The 21,021-nt window shown below is 32.2% G+C and overlaps 4 protein-coding genes across 4 annotated transcripts; all 4 read left to right on the forward strand.

The window, feature by feature from the left end:
* Positions 1-1,915: 1,915 nt before the first annotated feature.
* On the forward strand, positions 1,916-3,954 carry LOC147793287 (palmitoyl-monogalactosyldiacylglycerol delta-7 desaturase, chloroplastic-like). The gene is made up of 4 exons (XM_087122836.1): positions 1,916-2,291; positions 2,390-2,686; positions 2,991-3,097; positions 3,632-3,954. The coding sequence occupies exons 1-4, from the start codon at positions 1,998-2,000 to the stop codon at positions 3,825-3,827; spliced, it is 894 nt and encodes a 297-aa protein (XP_086978962.1). The 5' UTR covers positions 1,916-1,997; the 3' UTR covers positions 3,828-3,954.
* Positions 3,955-7,493: 3,539 nt separating this feature from the next.
* On the forward strand, positions 7,494-9,018 carry LOC111791870 (palmitoyl-monogalactosyldiacylglycerol delta-7 desaturase, chloroplastic-like). The gene is made up of 4 exons (XM_023673372.2): positions 7,494-7,789; positions 7,936-8,232; positions 8,492-8,598; positions 8,714-9,018. Exons 1-4 carry the CDS (start codon positions 7,517-7,519, stop codon positions 8,907-8,909), a joined length of 873 nt encoding a protein of 290 aa, XP_023529140.2. The 5' UTR covers positions 7,494-7,516; the 3' UTR covers positions 8,910-9,018.
* Positions 9,019-14,144: 5,126 nt separating this feature from the next.
* LOC111791869 (palmitoyl-monogalactosyldiacylglycerol delta-7 desaturase, chloroplastic-like) lies at positions 14,145-15,930 on the forward strand. Its single transcript, XM_023673371.2, has 4 exons — positions 14,145-14,442; positions 14,537-14,806; positions 15,138-15,244; positions 15,611-15,930. The coding sequence occupies exons 1-4, from the start codon at positions 14,149-14,151 to the stop codon at positions 15,804-15,806; spliced, it is 867 nt and encodes a 288-aa protein (XP_023529139.1). The 5' UTR covers positions 14,145-14,148; the 3' UTR covers positions 15,807-15,930.
* A 3,196-nt stretch (positions 15,931-19,126) lies between these two features.
* LOC111791868 (palmitoyl-monogalactosyldiacylglycerol delta-7 desaturase, chloroplastic-like) lies at positions 19,127-21,021 on the forward strand. The gene is made up of 4 exons (XM_023673370.2): positions 19,127-19,470; positions 19,555-19,851; positions 20,166-20,272; positions 20,652-21,021. The coding sequence occupies exons 1-4, from the start codon at positions 19,174-19,176 to the stop codon at positions 20,845-20,847; spliced, it is 897 nt and encodes a 298-aa protein (XP_023529138.1). The 5' UTR covers positions 19,127-19,173; the 3' UTR covers positions 20,848-21,021.

Below are 21,021 nucleotides of genomic sequence, written 5' to 3' on the forward strand. Positions count from 1 at the left end.
ATGATATTACCAATTTGAAACTCACTAACATTAAAACTAAGGGGCCATAGGTTGGGTGGCGTTGGGTAAAATATTCAAACCCAACTCCTTAGATTGGTCCACCCACATGTTAGCTCTCCATTTAATAACTAATTACCTCAGATACCAGCTAGAACTCGAATGGCAATTATTATTATTATTATTATTATTGAAGTTGGTATATTACACTTAAATAACCTATACATTTATTTGGGTGGAAGAGCCTTATATTATTACATTGTGGCTTAAAAGTTGCACCATAAATGCATATGCAAAGGGTGGTGAAGCCTCCTCAATTAAAGGAATCCCACACTAATGGATGCATCAAGATAACAAAATAGAGTTGTGAAGCCGATGTCATTTCCAAAAATAAGACGGCTTTTTGTTATGTTTTTTATACATTTTTTCTGTATTTTGATGAATAACTCTTCTTTCCAGATTTAAATGATGCAGACCAACCGAGGGCGAAACCAGCGGGCTAGAGACTACATGGAATCCATGTCTGGGTCTGTTTTGTGTGTTTATGCTTTCGCTGTTTAAAATTTAAGTTTTAAATGATAGTGATTTTAAATGTTTTATTGGATGTATATGGAAATATTTTGAAATTTATGATTGGTTGTCAGAATTTATTAGTGACGTCAGTAGTAGCTCGTGTGAATCGCATTGTCGTCGAGCGTGTGTTATAGTGATGACGTTATATGATGATGTGATAACGTTATATGATTATATTAAATGATGATGTGATGATATTATATGATAATGTGATGTTGTCATATGATGTACATGATGTTGACATGACGATGATGATGCATGATAACAAGATAATGTGAGACGTATGATGATGAAATGACTTAATATGATGATGTTCCATATTAAGATGATGTACATGTATTAAATGTCACGATGCATTATGATGACGAGTTTTCAAAGACACGATCCTAGTTAATGTTAATGATGGTGAATGTATGAAGGCCAATGTGTTCATGTTACTTCGAGTAATGTGTGAACGATGTATAAGTTTGTGTCATAAAAATGATCTAAAGATATAGGCACCTCATGCATTTTGTGTGTTCATATACATTGGGATACTTCCAAATTTATGATGATGAGTACGGATGTGTACACTACGATGATAATAATCATCATGCCTCGCATGACACTCGAGGTCTGCTGACCTCTGGACATCGCTATGGACAGCTAGCTTGACTATGATTGGTCCAAGAGGTGCGAATCGCCTGGGGACTCACGCTTGCACGTGTGGATCGTGTGTAGAAAAGTTCTACACATCCAATTTTATCCAGACTGGAGGCCACCCCTATGGTGGTTTTTACCATAGATCCCTAATCATGATTTACATGTGTTTGCATTCTCTGACCCCAAGCTGTGTGCTACTTCTATTTCAGGTAAAGACAAGACACTCTTGTACCACTGACGACGACATCGCAAGTAGAGACCATGACACGTGCATAAAATAGTTGTATTTTATTTTCTTAGTCTTAAGTTAGTATATGTTGTTTTTACTTTAAATATTTTACTTTTTTTAGTTAGTATTTCTTTACATTGTTTTAAAGATTCTTTTGAACATGTAATTTCATGACAATGTTTTATGATGAAGTTTAAAGGTTTAATTTTGCATAAAAATATAAGTTATGATAACGATAGCGACTTTAAGCTAGTAAAAATCTAGGATCGTTATATTTGAATAGTGTGCATTATTGACTAATTTTAAATGTATGATAAATTATGATTATTATTGATATTAATAATATTACTATTATTATTATTATATATAGCTATGCACTTATCCATCTTTTCATAATCAATATTAAATTTGTAGTTGGTATATTGCATTTAAATAATGTATACATTTGTTGGAAGAGCCTTAAATTATTACATTGCGATTTAAAAGGAGCACTATAAATGCATATGCATGCAAGGGGTGGTGGTGAAGCCTCCTCAACTAAAGCAATCCCACCCCAATGGATGCGTCAAGAGAACAAAATATAATTGTGAAGCCAAAGTCAATTTGGAAGAGAAAATGGCCCAAGATAAAGAAAAAATTTCTTTTTGTTAGTTTCTTTATACATTTTTTCTGTCTTTTCGCACCATTTCAAATCAATTTGAGTGCTATTTCGATTTGTTTTGCTTTATATATTATCACAAGTCTCTTTGGCATCACTATTTCATATCACCGAAATCTTACACATAAGACTTTCAAACTTCCCAAATGGCTCGAATACTTGCTTGCTTACTGCGGACTTCATGCACTTCAGGTTTAATAATTGACAAACTTTATTCTTCTAATATTATAAGTCTCAAATTAATCATGGATCTGATTAGTTCTAAACCATATCAAAATGTTTGTTGATAGGGTGATCCAATTTATTGGGTGAGCATACATAGATATCATCATCAATATGTTGATACTCCAACAGATCCACATAGCCCGATTAAAGGATTTTGGTTTAGTCATCTTACTTGGTATCTTCAGAAGAGCGATCAAAACGTTAATGAAATGATTCCAAGGCATCGAAAATGGGAAAATGTTACAGATTTGAAGAAGCAAACATTCTATAGGTTTCTTCACAAAACATATTTACTTCATCCAATTGCTCTTGCAGCCATACTTTACAGCATTGGAGGCGCTCCTTTCTTCATTTGGGGAATGGTAACAAAAAAAACACCTCTATCTTCATTTGTTTATTTCCTTTTAAGTTACGATTTTATATGTTATGATAATTCGATAAATAACTTTACAAAATGATTTCAATTTGATCAAATAATCCTTCCGGTTATTTTACTTATTATCTTTCAATTTTTGGTAATTAACTATAACCCGATAAACCTAAATATTACATAGTTTAGAAGCTAAGATATGTGAATTTTTTTTTTTAAGAAAAAATAAACTTGATAGTGTTATTATTAGAAATTTGGACTATAAAATGTGATATATTATTCATTTTGTTTGACAGTGTGTGAGAATCGTAATTGTTTTACACGCAACATTCTTAGTGAATTCAGTATGTCATACGTGGGGAAAGCAACCATGGAAAACAAACGACTTATCTAGAAATAATGGGTAGGTGCTATCTTGTGTCCATCTTTGTTACAATACTCAAATGATCAAATTAATTATTGCATGAGCATTTATACTGAATAAGAACGAAAGATTGAATCATCAACTTTTAAGATAGTGATTCGTATCCTATTGATTAAGTTATATGAAACTTTTAACTACGTATCAAAATTACTAACGTATTGTATCAACTTATCAATTTAAATAACTTTTAACCCAAAACATGCAATATAATTATTATTAATTTTAGTACTCTAATACATCCAATAAACTTTTAAAATAGTTTAAACAAAGTTAGAGCCACTAAATTTAAATTTTATTTAAAATTATTTACAAGTACAGGTACAAATTTGGACAATTGAAAATACGAAAAATTAAACTCAATGTTAAATTTAACATGATTATTTTTATGGATATATAACAATACTATTAAATAATTATTGAAGTTTATATTTATTAAGTAATCAATGTTTATATTAATAATAGAGTTATATGTTTGTTGTTTATTAAAACTTTTGTGGGTTTTATTTTCCATAGGTTGATAAGTTTGGTTGCATTTGGAGAAGGTTGGCACAATAACCACCATGCCTTTGAATATTCAGCTAGGTTGGGCATTGAATGGTGGCAATATGATCCCGGTTGGTATGTTATTAGGGTTCTTGAAGCCATTGGAGTGGCTACTCATGTCAAATTGCCATCTCAAACCCATATGCAAAAGTTGGCCAATGATTAACTAAGAGAAGCCTTTCTTTAAGTGATGTATTACATGGAAATAATTATGCTTCTAAAAATAATATGGAATAATGTGAAATAAAAGAAATGCCAATATAAATTGTTGCTACAATTATAATAAAATTTTATGCATAAATTTACATTACGAATTTGTATGTTTTTGTGTTTATATTCTGATTATCTAAAGGACCCTAGATTTCTATTAACTTAAAGTCATTATTGTCATCATCTATACTCTTACGTGGAATTAGACGTTTAAAACTTCATCTTAAAATACTGGCATGGATTTACGTGTTCGGAAACATCTTAAAACAACATAAAAGAAATAATAAATAAAATAATTAAAACACTAAAAGTAAAAACACCCTATACTATCTTAAGTCTAAGAAAATAAAATACTACTATCCTAGGCACATGTCATGGTCTCTTCTTGCAATGTCGCTGTCAGACGTATAGGGATGCCTGGTGTCAGAGAATGTAAATACATGTGACTCCAAGGTACACTAGTCTACGTTGATGATTCTACATCCTTGTCTTAGTGAACATGCTTGTCACACAATCTAGATAACCACAGGCTACTATTAGGCTTGGACCTCCCCACTCAAGCTCGAAAGAACTTGTCGTCTCTTGGGTGATCTTTCAACAAAAATATCCTTCACCTCGTAACTCATAAGTGGTATATCGCGCACATCACGTTCTTGGAGGTCCATAAACTTGAACTTATCTCCCGAAGACTCCAACCAAAACCTTGCCGCCTTGACTTACATAGCTCCTCTCTCAACGTTGGTGAATCTTATCTCTTGACTTGCCAACCGAACCCAAACTCACTTGAGGTAGTTGTTTACTTGAGGGGTGTTTAATTCCTATGGTGGTCACTTTTACGTGAATGAACAATATTGTCTAAGCCTACATTGTTGTCAGCACCGAGGCATGTTATTTGTTTAAGCCTACTATGTGGTCTCCATGGAGGCTGCTTGGCATCCAGAACTATGGTCACGGGAGGCTGGGTCATAGATACCTCATCTCGTATCGAGCCTTAAGATATCTCGTGGCCATCCCTAAGGATTGGACATTATGCACTCTACAACATCACATCTCTATCTCCCTAAGGCCAGTGTGCTATCACGTGACCCCTTTCGACCTCATCACCATATCAAAACTCTACAACTCAGATCCACTCGACATAAAGAGTAAACGTTCACTATTTAATACTCTAAAACGTAATCATACTACCATGTAACCCAATACAAACATCAAATTGTTATAGGTCTTACAACATATTATAAACTACTAAGTAATGTTACACTGCATACGTAGTCAAGGCGAGACGTGTTGTTGATCTGAGTCTCATAGGTGTATGACTCTCTATCCTAGTAAAAGGTCTACATAACTAAAACTTGACTCTTCTGAAATCAATTTTTCATGACCCAATTTTTTAGGCTTGAAATCTCAAACTGTGACTAAAAAAATGAAGACGGAATCAAATAAAAATAAAATATAAGATGAAAATCGATAAAATTTAAATCGAAATAAAAACAAACAAACAACACCAAGATTAAATAAAATCCAACTTACATGACACTGTTGTTCAAGTTTATTACATATAAGAAAAATGGATCGGGGTACAATTACGAAACCATATAGAAAAGCTCTAATACCAACTAATGACCTAAATTTTACTACTAAAACAAAGTCACCACTACACGTATGATATGTTAAGTATGTGCAAAAATTCATTTATTAATATTTACACGTAAATGATGTCATGAACTTAAACCTTTGCAAATTCATTTTGAATAAAAAGTAAATACCAATAGAATAGTGAAATTGAAAGTCGTGAACTAAGGCTACAAATAAAATGAAAATGCAACTATTTTGACATAACTAATATAATAGCCTTAACATAATATAACACCTCTCAAGCAATAATAAAACATGATACGTGTAGGAGTGACATGACACACGTCATTCATACAACATACAAGTCATCCAACGAAACAAATAGTAAAATCACTTACTTGGCCCTAAACCCTTATTGCTAGCTTAAAATTGCTCCATGAAATCTAATTCCACCTAGTTGACAACTCATCCAAATAATTTGAATTGGATAGGCATACTAACCTCCATAAATGTCAGAAACGGTGCCAAAGAGTCTAAAATTATAGGAATGGGTATGAATGTATCAAAACAATGTCGGTTCAGACCAGAAATCGAGCTCGAGTCATCAGAATATAAATATTCTAGTTGGCTCCAAATTGCCAAATTGGGATGAAACATGTATGCCTAGGAAACTCCATTTTATATTGGGTCCAACTTCTTGCCTTCTCAATCTAAATCTAGATAACTTTTCTAAATTTTAATTATTAATTTTTTTTTCTTCTAATTTTTGGTTTTTAGAAATACAAATGGAAAATGTGAGTTACAGTATAATTTTCATAATTTAATTTTGATGAGGAATTCAATTAAGTTAAGTTATTGATGTAAATATCTAAGATTTTATGTATTGTTTATATAATTCACTTCCAATTAGTCTTCGAGTATTACATCACATTACAGACAAGGAAAGCGAGTCTCAAAACTCCAATTATTATTATTATTGTTATTAATAATATTACTATTATTATTATATACAGATATGTATTTAATCATATTTGACGATTTTGTAGCAGGTATATTGCACTTAAATAACCTATACATTAAGTTAGAAGAGCCTTAAATTATTACATTATGACCTAAAAGTTGCACTATAAACACGTGACAGAAACGGTGAAGCCTTCTCAACTAAAACAACTACATTCAAGCTAAACGTTATTTACAAAGGGGGACGAGAGTAGGGTACAAATGAATTTCAATGACAACCCACAAACTACGAATATAATTGATGTTTCAAGTCGACACGCTCTATGACAGCACAGTTTTCTAGCACATTCCTAGCTCCACTCTATCGGAACAAAAAACATATAGACAAGTCTCAAAATTTCGATTTAGGGGCATTTTGATAATTATTCATAACATGCCTAACTTACTCAACCAAATTATCTTACTTGAGTTCTAACCAGCATATTTCCTTCCTAGCTCGGTTGAAAGCATGAAAAACAACATGCATCTCTTAATTCCAAACTAGGGGTATTTTCGTAATATTTTATAACATGCATCGTATTCTTATTTTGATTTTCCCATTTAAGTGCTAACCATGCATATTCTAATCACCTAAGGTAAAATATGCTCCCATGCTAGCACATCCTAGTGATCCCTACAAGTATTACTTGCATAAAAGTCATGTGACTACTTATCGAGACGAAGCATACCCTGTCTAACTTATATTTCCGCTTTTGTTGAAATGTCCAAATTTTACGAAAACTCACTAATAGACCCTGATTCAAGTAAAGTTAAGGTCAATAATAGTGGTAATAGTAATAGTGGTAATAACTTATAATACATACCATTATTATGCTTATTAATAATAATAATAATAATAATAATAATACCATATGGGTATGCATTTATCTATTTTTTTCGTAATGAAATATAATATTGGACGATTTTGAAGTTGATATATTGCACTTAAATAACCTATACATTTATTTGGTTGGAAGAGCCCTATATTATTAGGGTGTGACCTAAAAGTTGCACTATAAATGCATATGCAAAGGGTGGTGAAGCCTCCTCAACTAAAGGAATCCCACTCTAATGGATGCATCAAAAGAACAAAATAGAGGCGTAAAGCGAATGTCATTTCCAAAGATAAAACCGCCTTTCGTTATGTTCTTTATACATTTTTTCTGTATTTTTGCACCCTTCCAAATTAGTTGGAGTGCAATTTCGATTTGTCTTATCTTATATATTATCACAGGTCTTTTTGGCATCACTATTTCGTATCATCGAAATCTTTCACATAAGAGTTTCAAAATTCCCAAATTGCTTGAATACTTGTTTGCTTACTGCGGAGTTCATGCACTTCAGGTTTGATAGTTGATACATTTTATTCTTTTGTTATTAAAAGTGACAAATTAGATACGTTCATGATGGATTTAAAAACAATTTTGTGTTAAAAGCACATGAAGATATATATTATCTTTCAAATATTTTTAATAATTTTTTTATATTAGGGTGATCCAATCTTTTGGGTGAGCACACATAGATATCATCATCAATACGTCGATACTGCAAAAGATCCACATAGTCCAATTAAAGGATTTTGGTTTAGTCATTTTACATGGTTTCTTCATAAGAGGGATCGAAGCGCTAATGAAATAATTCCGAAACATCGAAAATGGGAAAATGCTACGGATTTGGAGAAGCAAACATTCTACAGGTTTCTTCACAAAACCTATTTACTTCATCCAATTGCTGTTGCGGTCATACTTTACAGCATTGGAGGCACTCCTTTCTTCATTTGGGGAACGGTAAAAGAAAAAATACCTCTATCTTTATTTGCTTAATTCCTTTTAGCTACAAATTTATAAGTCATACTAATTTTGTTAAACTTTGAACAACGAATTCAATTTCATTAAATAACACTACTCTGACTCATTCATAAGCTTTAAAATCTTTACTAAATAAATAAATAGATATTGTTTTTATTGGAAATATGAGATAAAAAAAATGTAACTCACTATTTTTTTTTTTTTTTTTTTTTTTTTTTTTTTTTTTTTTGTTAAACAGTGTGTGAGAACTGTAATGATTCAACATGCAACATTCTTTGTGAATTCGGTATGTCATATGTGGGGAAAACGACCATGGAAAACAAACGATTTATCACGAAATAATTGGTATGTATCTTAGGTCAATCTTTATGTCAATACTCAGATGATCAAAGTTAATTCATTGCATGAGTTTTTGTTTCATGATAATATATATATACACATTTTGTGTTTTCCTCCGTAGGTGGGTGAGTTTGCTTCTATTTGGAGAAGGTTGGCACAATAACCACCATGCTTTTGAGTATTCAGCTAGGATGGGGATTGAATGGTGGCAATATGATCCTGGTTGGTATGTTATTAGGTTTCTTCAAGCCATTGGAGTGGCCACTCATGTCAAATTACCATCCCAAACCCATATGCAAAAGTTGGCCAATGATTAACTAAAAAGGAGCCTCTCTTTGAGTGATGCTTTGTATGGAAATAATTATGCTCCAATAAATAATGTTTCAAAGTGTGGAATAAAATAAAATGGCAATATAAATTAGTTAATGCTATTCTATAATAAATTTTGATGGATGAATATATACTATGCACAATCACCGATGGACAACAAAACATAAAATCCTCACCGACCAACTTCCTCAAATCTCACCCCACTGTGTTACAATCTTCCTTGTGGTTTCATATCTAAGCCTCATCAACGATCGAATTGGAGTTTTGCCGTCTCTTCATGTTCGTTTTTGTTGTCTTTGGCTGATTGTGCCGCCACAATCTCTTCATTCTCCAATCCATTCATCATGAGGCTCCCTCAAATCTCGGCCTATGTTCCTTTCATAGAGAGGAAGATCTCACACTTTGAGAATGGTTCGTCAATCCCCTCATGAACGGTCATTCTTTTGAAATTGTCATTCTCCCATCCCTTCGTGATTTTCTTTCAAGAGGTTACTACAAGTCTCTACTTTGTGTTCGAGTGATAGAAAGGAAGATATTGTGGAATGTAGAAGAAAATTTCTACTGAGTTCTGACAGTAAAGGTTTCTACAAAGGTAGAGTTCTTACTCATATTTATTGTTTTCTTTTAATTCTTAATAAAATCAAAACAGTTACCAATGCTTCCACTATATGGATAAAGAGTTCATTCCGTTCATTCCATTTAATAATATCTATGAATGTCTATGATATTATGCAGACTCTTCCTTCTGTGGCTCTAACATTGCGAGCATTCCCTAGTTAAAGAGAAGGCCTAAGGAGTACGTATACGCCCCCTAGAGAGTCCACATGTAGAGAATCACTACACATCCAATTTATGTCTTGACTAGAAAACAAAATTTAAGGCCATGATTACTTGTGTAATCATTGTCTGACTCTAATAGTAGCGTTACTTACTAAATATTTTTAAAAATACTTAAGACACGTGTTACTCTTATTTTTAAGATAAAGATAAGGAACTTCTTATACAAATGACAGGGTGGCAATAGAGGCCGAAGGACCAAAGCTAGGATAGTTGTTTAAAATATTTCCAATGAACATTTTAGTTATTTAGGTGCGCAACCACACACCGACTCATGCGTGATAAATTCACGTGTGCACCTTTTTTTTTTTCTTTTAAATTTTCAAGTTCTACAATGCGAGTTCATTCCATGAACGTGCTTGCATATGAATGTCAGAGGATCAAGATTTCTTTCGTTTTCATGAAATTGTGTTTTCATATATTTTTGTATAGAACTCTATTAAACTTGGATACTTCATCAAACCTAAAATGTTTTTAGAAATTCAACCAAATTTATTTAATGCGATTTCGTTAACTATGGAAAAAGATAAACGGATATAAAGTAAACATTTCTTGAATTGGTATTCTTAAACTATAGTTCTTACTATATTCTTGACCAATTCCAGCAATTGAAAGCCTCGATCAGCAGAGAATAACATTTTCAGAAACTTTTGTAAAGGATGCTCAGCCAAAAAATGTCTCTAAATTAATCTAAATAGTAACTCATAAGTTATGATGAATTGCGATTATTATTACTTGTTATTTTAACTCTATAATAAATTACGATTATTATTGTTGTTATTATATAGCTTTAAGTACGTATCTATGTTTTCATAATCATGATGATAATGGACCATTTTGAAGTAGGTATGTGCCCTTAACCTAGAAGAGGTGGTGAAGCTTCCTCAACTTGAGCAACGCCCACTCTAATGGATGCATCAAGACAACCAATGAGAACTGTAAAGCCTCCCTTTTCCTTTTGCATTTTCTTCGTATTTTATTGTACTTTCACCTTATATACTGTTATAGGTCTCTTCATTGTCACAATTTCGTATCATACTTAATTACTTGTTTGTTTATTATAGACTTTATGTATTTCAGGTTAAATACCAATTTCGTATCATACTTAATTACTTGTTTGTTTATTATAGACTTTATGTATTTCAGGTTTGGTATTTAACCCACGTTATTCTTTTACTTTTAAAAGTGTCTAGTTAGATGCAAAGACTAATTTAAAAACAAATTGATAAGTTCTAAAGTATATCAAGATTTATGTTTTTTTAATATATTTTAAATAGGGTGATCCAATCTATTGTGTGAGCATGCATAGATATCATCCTCAGTTCGTTGATATTGAAAAAGATCGGCATAGTCCAATTAATGGATTTTGGTTTAGTCATCTTACTTGGTGTCTTCCTAAGAGAGATCAAAGCGTTAGATCGTTCTATGGGACATACATACATATTACTAGTCATACCTTCCATAATTTTATACATAGCTTTCTTATGTTTCATAGGTATAGATTGTTCTTATTAACGTAGTTTACATGGCATGACACTTGGAGATTCATGCATTGTAGCATAATCATATCACAATGTAGCAAATAACACAACTTCTTTTGTAACATGGCAAAACATATATATCATGAGTACACATCATTCAATCATGAAACACGACACACTCAAAGGGCCACAAAGTATGTATCGCTCATATAATAAACAAATCATTCAATCAAGTCAACCGTAAGACCAGTACTTAGTTGGCCTAAGCCAAAATCAATATGCTTCCTTAATGATAGCTTAAAGCTATCCTTGCAGTCTAATTTAATCTTAAACACTTTCCAAAGTGTGAAAAATGCCTCTCAATAAATAAAAAATGGCAGGAAAGAGTCTGAAATATATCAGACCCAAGCCATAAAACCAGCCTGGAAAGGGTTTGAAAATATCCAATGCGAGCCAGTACAGCCGACCTTTAAAGGATCTAAAAATATCAAACCCAAGTCGGATTGGTTAAGAGGTCGAGCTGGAGCTACAGAAAATGTATTATCAGACTGGCATTGAACCATTCAAGTGGAATGAAATAGAGCAATTGTTATGACTCGGTAAGCCAAGGGACCACCTTTTTATATTAGGGTCAAATTTCCCACTCCACATAGCATGAGAATAGAAAATGCATGTTTATTAAATGCATCCCTAGAAGGGAGGATGAGAAATTTGTGATTTTCTGACCCGGTGCTACATGGATGTTAACTCCCGGTTGAGCATGATTAAATTGTATGATGAAATTGTATGCTGGATTAAAGTGAATGTATGTTCAAATTATCTACGTTGACTTGATCGATAGGAATACATCTTTATTAAGCATGCATATATTTTTAGATCATGATTTTCTATGCATTAGGTGAACGATAGAATATCTCCCTAGTAAAGCATGCATGAATCAGAATAAGTTTAGAGCATTAGAACTAGAGTGATTATGTAAAGTCTTAGGCCAATATGTTGAGCACCCAAGGATTGTAAGCGGCGATCAAAGACCTAGGTGCATCCCGAGATTTGGCTTAGCTATAAGGAGCTAATCTTAAGCGGCTTGGAAATGTGAGATGTGACTTGTTCTAGGGCATCTATGGCACCCAAGGAGAACTATGAGAACTTATAAAATTGATGGTGACGTGAATAGAACTATTTGAGTTATCACTATGTGTATAGGATATAACCCGTATTTATAGGGAATGAGGGACTACATAAATAGGGACCTAAGACTCACTACTTTGTGTAGGGTATAACCCGTCTTGAGATGAGACCGAGGATTACATAAGTAGGTAACATGTTGAACTACTACTGTATGTACGATAATCAACCTTTAGAGGGGACGAAGGACTACATAAGTAGGTAACATGACGAATTACTATTGTATGTACGGTAACCCACCGTGAGAGGAGACGAGGGACTGCATAAGTAGATAAAACGAGGAATAGCTATTGTGTGTATAATAACCCGCCTTGAGAGGGGACGAGGGACTATATAGATAGCTAATTGAAGACATATTATTGTGTGTAAAACAAACCCACCGTGAGAGTGGAAAAGGGACTATATAAATAGTACATAGAGGAATTCCAATTATGTGGGGGAGAAAACTCACTCCGAGAGGAAATGAGGAACTACAAAATAGTTTAGTTTGGGATAGGCACGATGTAAAGGGAAGTAATAGTAAGGAATACCTCAGCTAGGCTCAAATTTTCTAGAGCTTTATGACAAACCGGTAAAAACTTATTAGTTTAAGGATGTGATGAAAGCCTACAAGTAGGCTACTTACGGAGTGTTTTTATACTCACTCCTTTCATTTTGTTTTTTAGGTATCGATCGAGGTGAGGAAGTGTTCGAGAGTTGCACTATCACAGAGGGCTGTCGACCTTGGGCGTTAGTATTAATTTGGATTCTTTTTCTTTTAGGGTTGTTATATGTATTCTTTTGGTATCGTGCACCTGTTCCCCATTTGTAAATAACTAATATAGTACCTACATGGTATATTCTATGTTCCCCATTTGTAATTCAGTACCTACTTTGTATATTCTATTGATTTCGATTTTTATTTTCGTCCATTGTATTGTATGATTTTAAATTATGCAAATTTTATTGTATTTTTCTACATTTTCAAGGGTATGTTTTCCTTACTTTTGTTTTATTTATTTTTGTTTTCATCTTTTTGTTGCAGTCCGATTTCTCGAAACCTTGAAAATGAGTCATTATAATACTTCTCCTTTACGATTAGTAAGGTTGCATACCTTACGACATTTATGTTCGCCATGATCTTATGCGGGCCCTTTCCCTTTGTGGCGTCCGATAATCCATTAGCGAAAGCTAGCCCGACAAGTCAGGCTCAAAGATATGTATATAGCCCACCTAGTGGGTCTATATACGCGTGTGTGGGCTGTGTGTAGGGAATTACTACACATCCAACCTTGTAAAGATTGGAAAGCGGAGTTCAAAGCCAAGTCACGATATTGTTATGAAAAGATAGATCCCACCATATAATATGAGCGGTTCAGAAAGCCAATTCATTGTTTTCTGAACCGCTCATTGTTCAGAAAGCCAATTCATTGCTTTCTGAATAGCTCATTGTTCAGGAAGCAATGAATTTAAATGTATAATAAATTAAGATTATTATTGTTATTAATAATATTACTATTATTATTACTATTATAGCTATGTATTTATCCATCATTTCATAATCAATATTTAATTTGTAGTATGCATATTGCATTTAAATAATCTATACATTAGTTGGAAGAGCCTTAAATTATTACATTGTGACTTAAAAGTTGCACTATAAATGCATGTGCAAGTTGCACTATAAATGCATGTGCAAGAGGTGGTGAGGTGAAGCCTCCTCAACTAAAGCAATCCCACTCTAATGGATGCATCAAGAGAACCAAAGGGAATTGTGAAACAAATGTCATTTGGGAAGAGAAAATGGCCCAAGATAAACAAAAAATTTGTCTTTATTAGTTTCCTTATGCATTTTTTCTGTATTTTTGCACCGTTTCAAATTAATTTCGGTGCAATTTCGATTTGTATTGCTTTATATATTATTACAGGTCTTTTTGGGATCACTATTTCATATCATCGAAATCTTACCCATAAGAGTTTTAAAGTTCCCAAATGGCTTGAATATTTGTTTGCTTATTGTGGAGTTCATGCTCTTCAGGTTTAATAACTGATCAACTTTATTCTTCTAATATTATAACTCTCAAATTAGTTGGTTGATTAATTCTAAAGCATATCATGATTTTTGTTGATAGGATGATCCAATTTCTTGGGTGAGCACACATAGATATCATCATCAATACGTTGATACTGCAAAAGATCCACATAGTCCGATTAAAGGATTTTGGTTTAGTTACCTTACCTGGTATTTTCATAAGAGGGATCAAAGCGTTAGTGAAAATACTACCGATTTGGAGAAGCAAACATTCTATAGGTTTCTTCGCAAAACATATTTACTTCATCCCATTGCTCTTGCAGCCCTACTTTATAGCATTGGAGGCCCTCCATTCCTCATTTGGGGAATGGTAACATAAAACACCTTTGTCTTCCTTTGTTTATTTCCTTTGTCTTCCTTTGTTTATTTCCTTTTAGTTACAATTTTATTATATGTTATGATAATTTGATAAATAACTTTACAAAAAGATTTCAATTGGATCAAATAACACTTTCGATTATTTTACTTTTTTCCTTTCGATTTTTGGAAATTATATTTGTTTATAACCCAACCAACTTCAATAACTCAATTAAAGTAATACATATGTGATATGATTTTAAAAATTTTAAAAATAAATAAGCAATTTATTTTTATCATTAGTATTATGAATTATATGACATATTATTCTTTTTGTTCGACAGTGTGTGAGAATTGTAATGGTTTTACACATAACATTCTTAGTGAATTCAGTATGCCATATGTGGGGAAAGCAACCATGGAAAATAAACGACTTATCTAGAAACAATTGGTGCGTATCTTGTGCCCATCTTTGTAACAATACTCAAATGATCAAATTAATTATTGTATGAGTTTTTGTTTCATCATACATATGTACTTCAGTTATGATAAAAGTGTAAGATTGAATCATCGTCTTTTGGAATGATGATTAGTATTTTATTGATTACTTATAGGTAACTTTTGACTACGTATTAAAATTACTAACATATTTTATCAACTTACCTATTTAAATAACTTCTAACACAAAATATACAATATTATTATTTGCTAAAATATTATTTTTGTTTTATATTTATTAAGTAATCCATGTTTATATTAATAATAGAATTATATCTTTGCTGTTTATTTAAACTTTTATGGGTTTTATTTTCCATAGGTTGGTAAGTTTGGTTGCATTTGGAGAAGGTTGGCACAATAACCACCATGCCTTTGAATATTCAGCTAGGTTGGGCATTGAATGGTGGCAATATGATCCCGGTTGGTATGTTATTAGGGTTCTTGAAGCCATTGGAGTGGCTACTCATGTCAAATTGCCATCTCAAACCCATATGCAAAAGTTGGCCACTGATTAACTAAGAGAAGCCTTTCTTTAAGTGATGTATTACATGGAAATAATTATGCTTCTAAAAATAATGTGGAATAATGTGAAATAAAAGAAATGCCAATATAAATTGTTGCTACTATTCTAATTAATCTTTATGCAAGTGAATTAACATGTTGGATGTATGATTATCTAACGACTCTAGATTTCTGTTAACCTAAAGTCATTATTGTCATCCTCTGTACTCTTATGTAGAATTAAATATTTAAAACTTCATCTTAAATTACTGTCATGGACTTACGTGTTCGAAAACATCTTAAAACAACGTAAAAGAAATAATAAATAAAATAATTAAAACACTAAAAGTAAAAACGTCATATACTATCCTAAGTCTAAGAAAATAAAATATTACTGTTCTATGCACTTGTCATGGTCTCTTCTTACAATGTTGCTGTCAAACGTATAGAGATGCCTGGTCTCAAATAATGCAAATACATGTTACTCATGATCTAAGGACCTATCTTAAAACTATCATAGGGTGACCTCTAGTCTGGATAAAATTGGATGTGTAGTACTTCCCTACACATGACCCACATGTGCAAGCGTAAACTCCCAGGTGGTTCGCATCCCCTGGACCCATCATAGTCGTGCTAGCTGTCCATAACGATGTCTAGAAGTTAGTAGACTATTGAATGTCATATGAGACATGATGATCATCAATATAGTGTATATTACCAATCCTTATAAGTACGGCTCGCCTACATGCTCCTATTCCTGATCACCCTAGCTACATGCTCCTCCTATTCGTGATCACCCGATGCTCCAAATCTCAACAAATTTTACAAATTAATCCTAATTCAAGTCAAAATTGGATCGAAAACCAACAAAAGTTGAAGGGAAGGAAAAACAACTCACTATGCACCTATCACATGCCTCACACTCCTTAATGCAACCACACACGGACTCATGCGTGATTAATTCACGTGTGCACCATATTCTTTTTTCTTTTGAATTTTCAAATTCTACTAACTCATGTATGAAACTTGCTTACATAGGAATGTCAAACAATTTTTTTAGAAATTCAAGATTTCCTTCTTTTTCATGAAATTCTTATGATTTTCGTATCTTTTTCTACAGAATTCTAGAATCCAACCAAATTTAATTTCATTCATTTGTTAACTTAAAATTTAAAAAGAAAAGTTATGAAAGTTCATACCCTTTCTAACTCAAATCTTACCATAGCATTTGTGTGGTAACATTAAGTTACGTCTTAAGAGAATGGCTACTACAATTGTACAATAGCTAGGATAGAGCGGTTAAAAAAAGTGAATTATTTTAAAGTTATAATGAATTACACGATCATAATGGACCATTTTCAAATAGGTATGTGCCCTTAACCTAGATAATAACTACGTACGCATGAGGTGGTGAAGCTTCCATAACTAGAGCAAGCCCACTCTAATGGATGCATCAAGACAACCAATGAGAATTGTGAAGCCTCCAATGTCTTTATATTTTTTTCGGATTGTCCTTTTACTTTGTTTTACCTTATATATTATTACCGGTCTCTTTGGCATCATACTTTCGTATCATCAAAATCTTTCACATAAAATTTTCAAAGTTGTTAAATGGTTTGATTTTTTTTTTTTTTTTTTTGACTTCATAAGTTTCAGAGTTGGTATTTAACACACCTTATTCATGTACTTTTACAAGTGGTTAAGTTAGACAAAAAAGACAATTTAAAAACAAATTGATTAGTTCAAAAGTATTTGAAGATTTATGTTTTTTTAATATTTTTTAAATAGGGTGATCCAATCTATTGAGTGAGCGCGCATAGATATCATCATCGGTTCTTTGACAATAAAAAAGACGAACAGTCCAATTAATGGATTTTGGTTTAGTCATCTTAGGTGAAAATTTTAGGTGAAAATTTTCGAGTCGTTACAACATTGCTGCAAGATGAATCATGATAGAAGACCTTTGACTATAGATGGAAAATCTGAAGAGGAATTTAGTTTTTCTTTTTGGGAGAAAAAAATGAGGAGAGAGATTTTGGTGGAGGGTGGAATTGATGACGTATGGATTTAAGAATTATAAATTTTAATGATATAAAATTAATTATAACGCAATTGAAAAATTCATTTTTACAAATTATTCGTATACGTAAAAAGTTTGTTTAACCACGGCAATTGAATATTTCACCAAGTATTCTTGATCCTTTAATAAACTATTTGCTAATCATCCAATCATAAACTACGTCTCTTTCGAATCATGGAAAGAAGAAGGGCTCATTCTTCAAGTCTTGAAATCAACACTTGAACTATTCATATACTTTTCTTTACCGGAAAAAAGTGAATTTCATCTAGTACATTTATGTTCACAACCCGTCACAAATGCAAATCAAAGGATAAATTTTCACGGTCAAGAGTACATAACTCAACCTGGATTAAAATCGAATCCCATATAATCATCTTGTAAAATATTAATCTTCTCAAATAACGAATTTCGAAAAGATTAAATATTTGTAGTTATTTTTATACATTCACAAGATTGATTATTCTTAATGGATGCTATGAATATAGCTATTTTATAAGCCATAAATGATATTACCAATTTGAAACTCACTAACACTAAAACTAAGGGGCCATAGGTTGGGTGGCGTAGGGTAAAATATTCAAACCCAACTCCTTAGATTGCTCCACCAACATGTTAGCTCTCCATTTAATAACTAATTCCCTCACATACAAGCTAGAACTCGAATGGCAATTCCAGCTAAAGAATTGAAATCCACGATATTAATGAATTTTGAGTTAACTCAACAAAGATCGAACCCGACATATGCAGGAGATCGGTGATTTTGATTCGTTTCTAAGAAGAACAATTCCTTCTTTGTTTCTTGTTTCCTTCTGTCTCCCCAAAATTTCAAGGATGGTTGGGAAGGAGTCCCACGTTGGCCAATTCTTGAAATGATCATGTATTTATAAATAAGAAATACATCTCTATTACTCTTAGGTCTTTTTGGAAAGTCCAAAGCAAAGCTACAAGAACTTAGTCTCTAATGGAAGAACCCAACTTATTAACTTTACTTTACCAACTCGTTAGCTCCACTTATAACCTAACTCATCAATCCAATCCAAACGCCCTCAAGCTATGTTAAAATTAATAGTGCAATATAATATAGTTGTTTTTTTAAAAAAAGTGAAAATAATTAGTTTAAATGTATAATAAATGATTATTATTATTGTTATTATATATAGCTATATATTGCACTTAAGCTATACATTTAATTGGAAGAGCCTTAAATTTTTACATTGAGACTTAAAAGTTGCACTATAAATATATATGCAAGAGGAGGTGGTGAATTGTGAAGCCTCCTCAACTAGAGCAACCCCACTTTAATGGATGCATCAAGAGACCCAGAGCGAATTGTGAAGCCTCCAATGTCATTTGGGAAGAGAAAATGGCCCAAGATAAACAAAAAATTTGTATTCATTCTCTTCTTTATGCATTTTTTCTGTATTTTTGCACCTTTTCAAGTTAATTTGGGGGCAATTTCGATTTGTTTTGCCTTATATCATATTACAGGTCTTTTTGGCCTCACTATTTCATATCATCGGAATCTTACACATAAAAGTTTCATACTTCCGAAATGGCTTGAATACTTGTTTGCATATTGTGGTGTTCATAGTTTTCAGGTTTGACAAACTTTATTCTCAAATTAAATGCATTCAAGATTGATTTTAAAAGCACGTTGATTAGTTCTAAATATTTGTTGATAGGGTGATCCAATCTATTGGGTGAGCACACATAGATATCATCATCAATATGTTGATACTCCAAAAGATCCACATAGTCCGATTAAAGGATTTTGGTATAGTCATCTTACTTGGTATCTTCACAAAAGGGATCGAAGCATTAATGAAATGATTCCGAAACGTCGAAAATGGGAAAATGCTACGGATTTGGAGAAGCAAACATTCTATAGGTTTCTTCACAAAACATATATATATCATCCAATTGCTCTTGCCGTCATACTTTATAGCATTGGAGGCGCTCCTTTCCTCATTTGGGGAATGGTATGAAAAAAACACCTCTTTCTTCATTTGTTTATTTCCTTTCAGTTACAATTTTATATGTTATGATAATTTGATGAATAACTTTACAAAAATACTTTCAATTTGATCAAATAACACGTCGGGTTATTTTACTTTTTAGCTCGATTTTTAGAAATTAAATTTGTTTATAACCTAAATATTACAAAGCTCAGAACTCAACTAAACGAATGTATATGAGATATGATTTTAAATGTTTTTAAAAATAAATAAAGTAGATATTGTGATTATTAGAAATATGAGGTATAAAATGTGACATTATTTTTTTTGTTCGACAGTGTGTGAGAATTGTAGTGGGTTTACATGCAACATTCTTGGTGAATTCAGTATGTCATATGTGGGGAAAGAAACCTTGGAAAACGAACGATTTATCAAGAAACAATTGGTATGTATCATTGTTAAGTAAAGGATTACCGAATCAATTTAGGGTTTGTATTTTTAATAAATTTTAAAAACAGTTCTCCTCGAAATTAAAAGAAAAATAGCCCCTTTAATTAAAATTTTTAAATTTAATCTCTTTCCATAAATCTTAAAAATGGTTTATATATTATTTTTGCCAAACAAAAGATGATCTCATTGTTCTTTCTTTCTATAAAATTTCAATACATTTTTACATAGTTCTCTTCATGAAATTTATTACTATTATTCCCAATTTAGATAAAACTTAAGTCTGAACATCTAAATTTAAATTTTACAATTGCTAAAATAGAATTATATTTTTCTATTTATCATAATCTTTTTTTTTTTTTTTTTTTAATTCATAGGTGGATAAGTCTTCTTGTATTTGGAGAAGGTTGGCACAATAACCATCATGCTTTCGAGTACTCAGCTAGGTTGGGCATTGAATGGTGGGAATATGATCCTGGTTGGTATGTTATTAGGTTTCTTGAAGCCATTGGAGTGGCCACTCATGTCAAATTGCCATCTCAAACCCACATGCAAAAGTTGGCCAAACATTAACTAAAAGAACTCTCTCTTTGACTGATGCTTTGTATGGAAATAATTATGCTTCTAAAAATAATGTGGAATAAAATAAAATGCAAATATAAATTAGTTGCTATTATTATTATTATGGATCATGCATAGTACTATGCATGGAATATTTCTTTATTTAATTTTGTGTTCATATTCTAA

Source organism: Cucurbita pepo, chromosome 3, assembly GCF_057944985.1.
Source record: "Cucurbita pepo subsp. pepo isolate OVF chromosome 3, ASM5794498v1, whole genome shotgun sequence".
NCBI lineage: Eukaryota > Viridiplantae > Streptophyta > Magnoliopsida > Cucurbitales > Cucurbitaceae > Cucurbita > Cucurbita pepo.

Coding starts and splice junctions, on each gene's coding strand:
- LOC147793287 (XM_087122836.1), top strand. CDS start 1,998: ATGGATGCGTCAAGAGAACAAAATATAATTGTGAAGCCAAAGTCAATT. Junction 2,687..2,990: donor CTTTCTTCATTTGGGGAATG/GTAACAAAAAAA, acceptor TTTGTTTGACAG/TGTGTGAGAATCGTAATTGT. Junction 3,098..3,631: donor GACTTATCTAGAAATAATGG/GTAGGTGCTATC, acceptor TATTTTCCATAG/GTTGATAAGTTTGGTTGCAT.
- LOC111791870 (XM_023673372.2), top strand. CDS start 7,517: ATGGATGCATCAAAAGAACAAAATAGAGGCGTAAAGCGAATGTCATTT. Junction 8,233..8,491: donor CTTTCTTCATTTGGGGAACG/GTAAAAGAAAAA, acceptor TTTGTTAAACAG/TGTGTGAGAACTGTAATGAT. Junction 8,599..8,713: donor GATTTATCACGAAATAATTG/GTATGTATCTTA, acceptor TTTCCTCCGTAG/GTGGGTGAGTTTGCTTCTAT.
- LOC111791869 (XM_023673371.2), top strand. CDS start 14,149: ATGGATGCATCAAGAGAACCAAAGGGAATTGTGAAACAAATGTCATTT. Junction 14,443..14,536: donor GTGGAGTTCATGCTCTTCAG/GTTTAATAACTG, acceptor TTTTGTTGATAG/GATGATCCAATTTCTTGGGT. Junction 14,807..15,137: donor CATTCCTCATTTGGGGAATG/GTAACATAAAAC, acceptor TTTGTTCGACAG/TGTGTGAGAATTGTAATGGT.
- LOC111791868 (XM_023673370.2), top strand. CDS start 19,174: ATGGATGCATCAAGAGACCCAGAGCGAATTGTGAAGCCTCCAATGTCA. Junction 19,852..20,165: donor CTTTCCTCATTTGGGGAATG/GTATGAAAAAAA, acceptor TTTGTTCGACAG/TGTGTGAGAATTGTAGTGGG. Junction 20,273..20,651: donor GATTTATCAAGAAACAATTG/GTATGTATCATT, acceptor TTTAATTCATAG/GTGGATAAGTCTTCTTGTAT.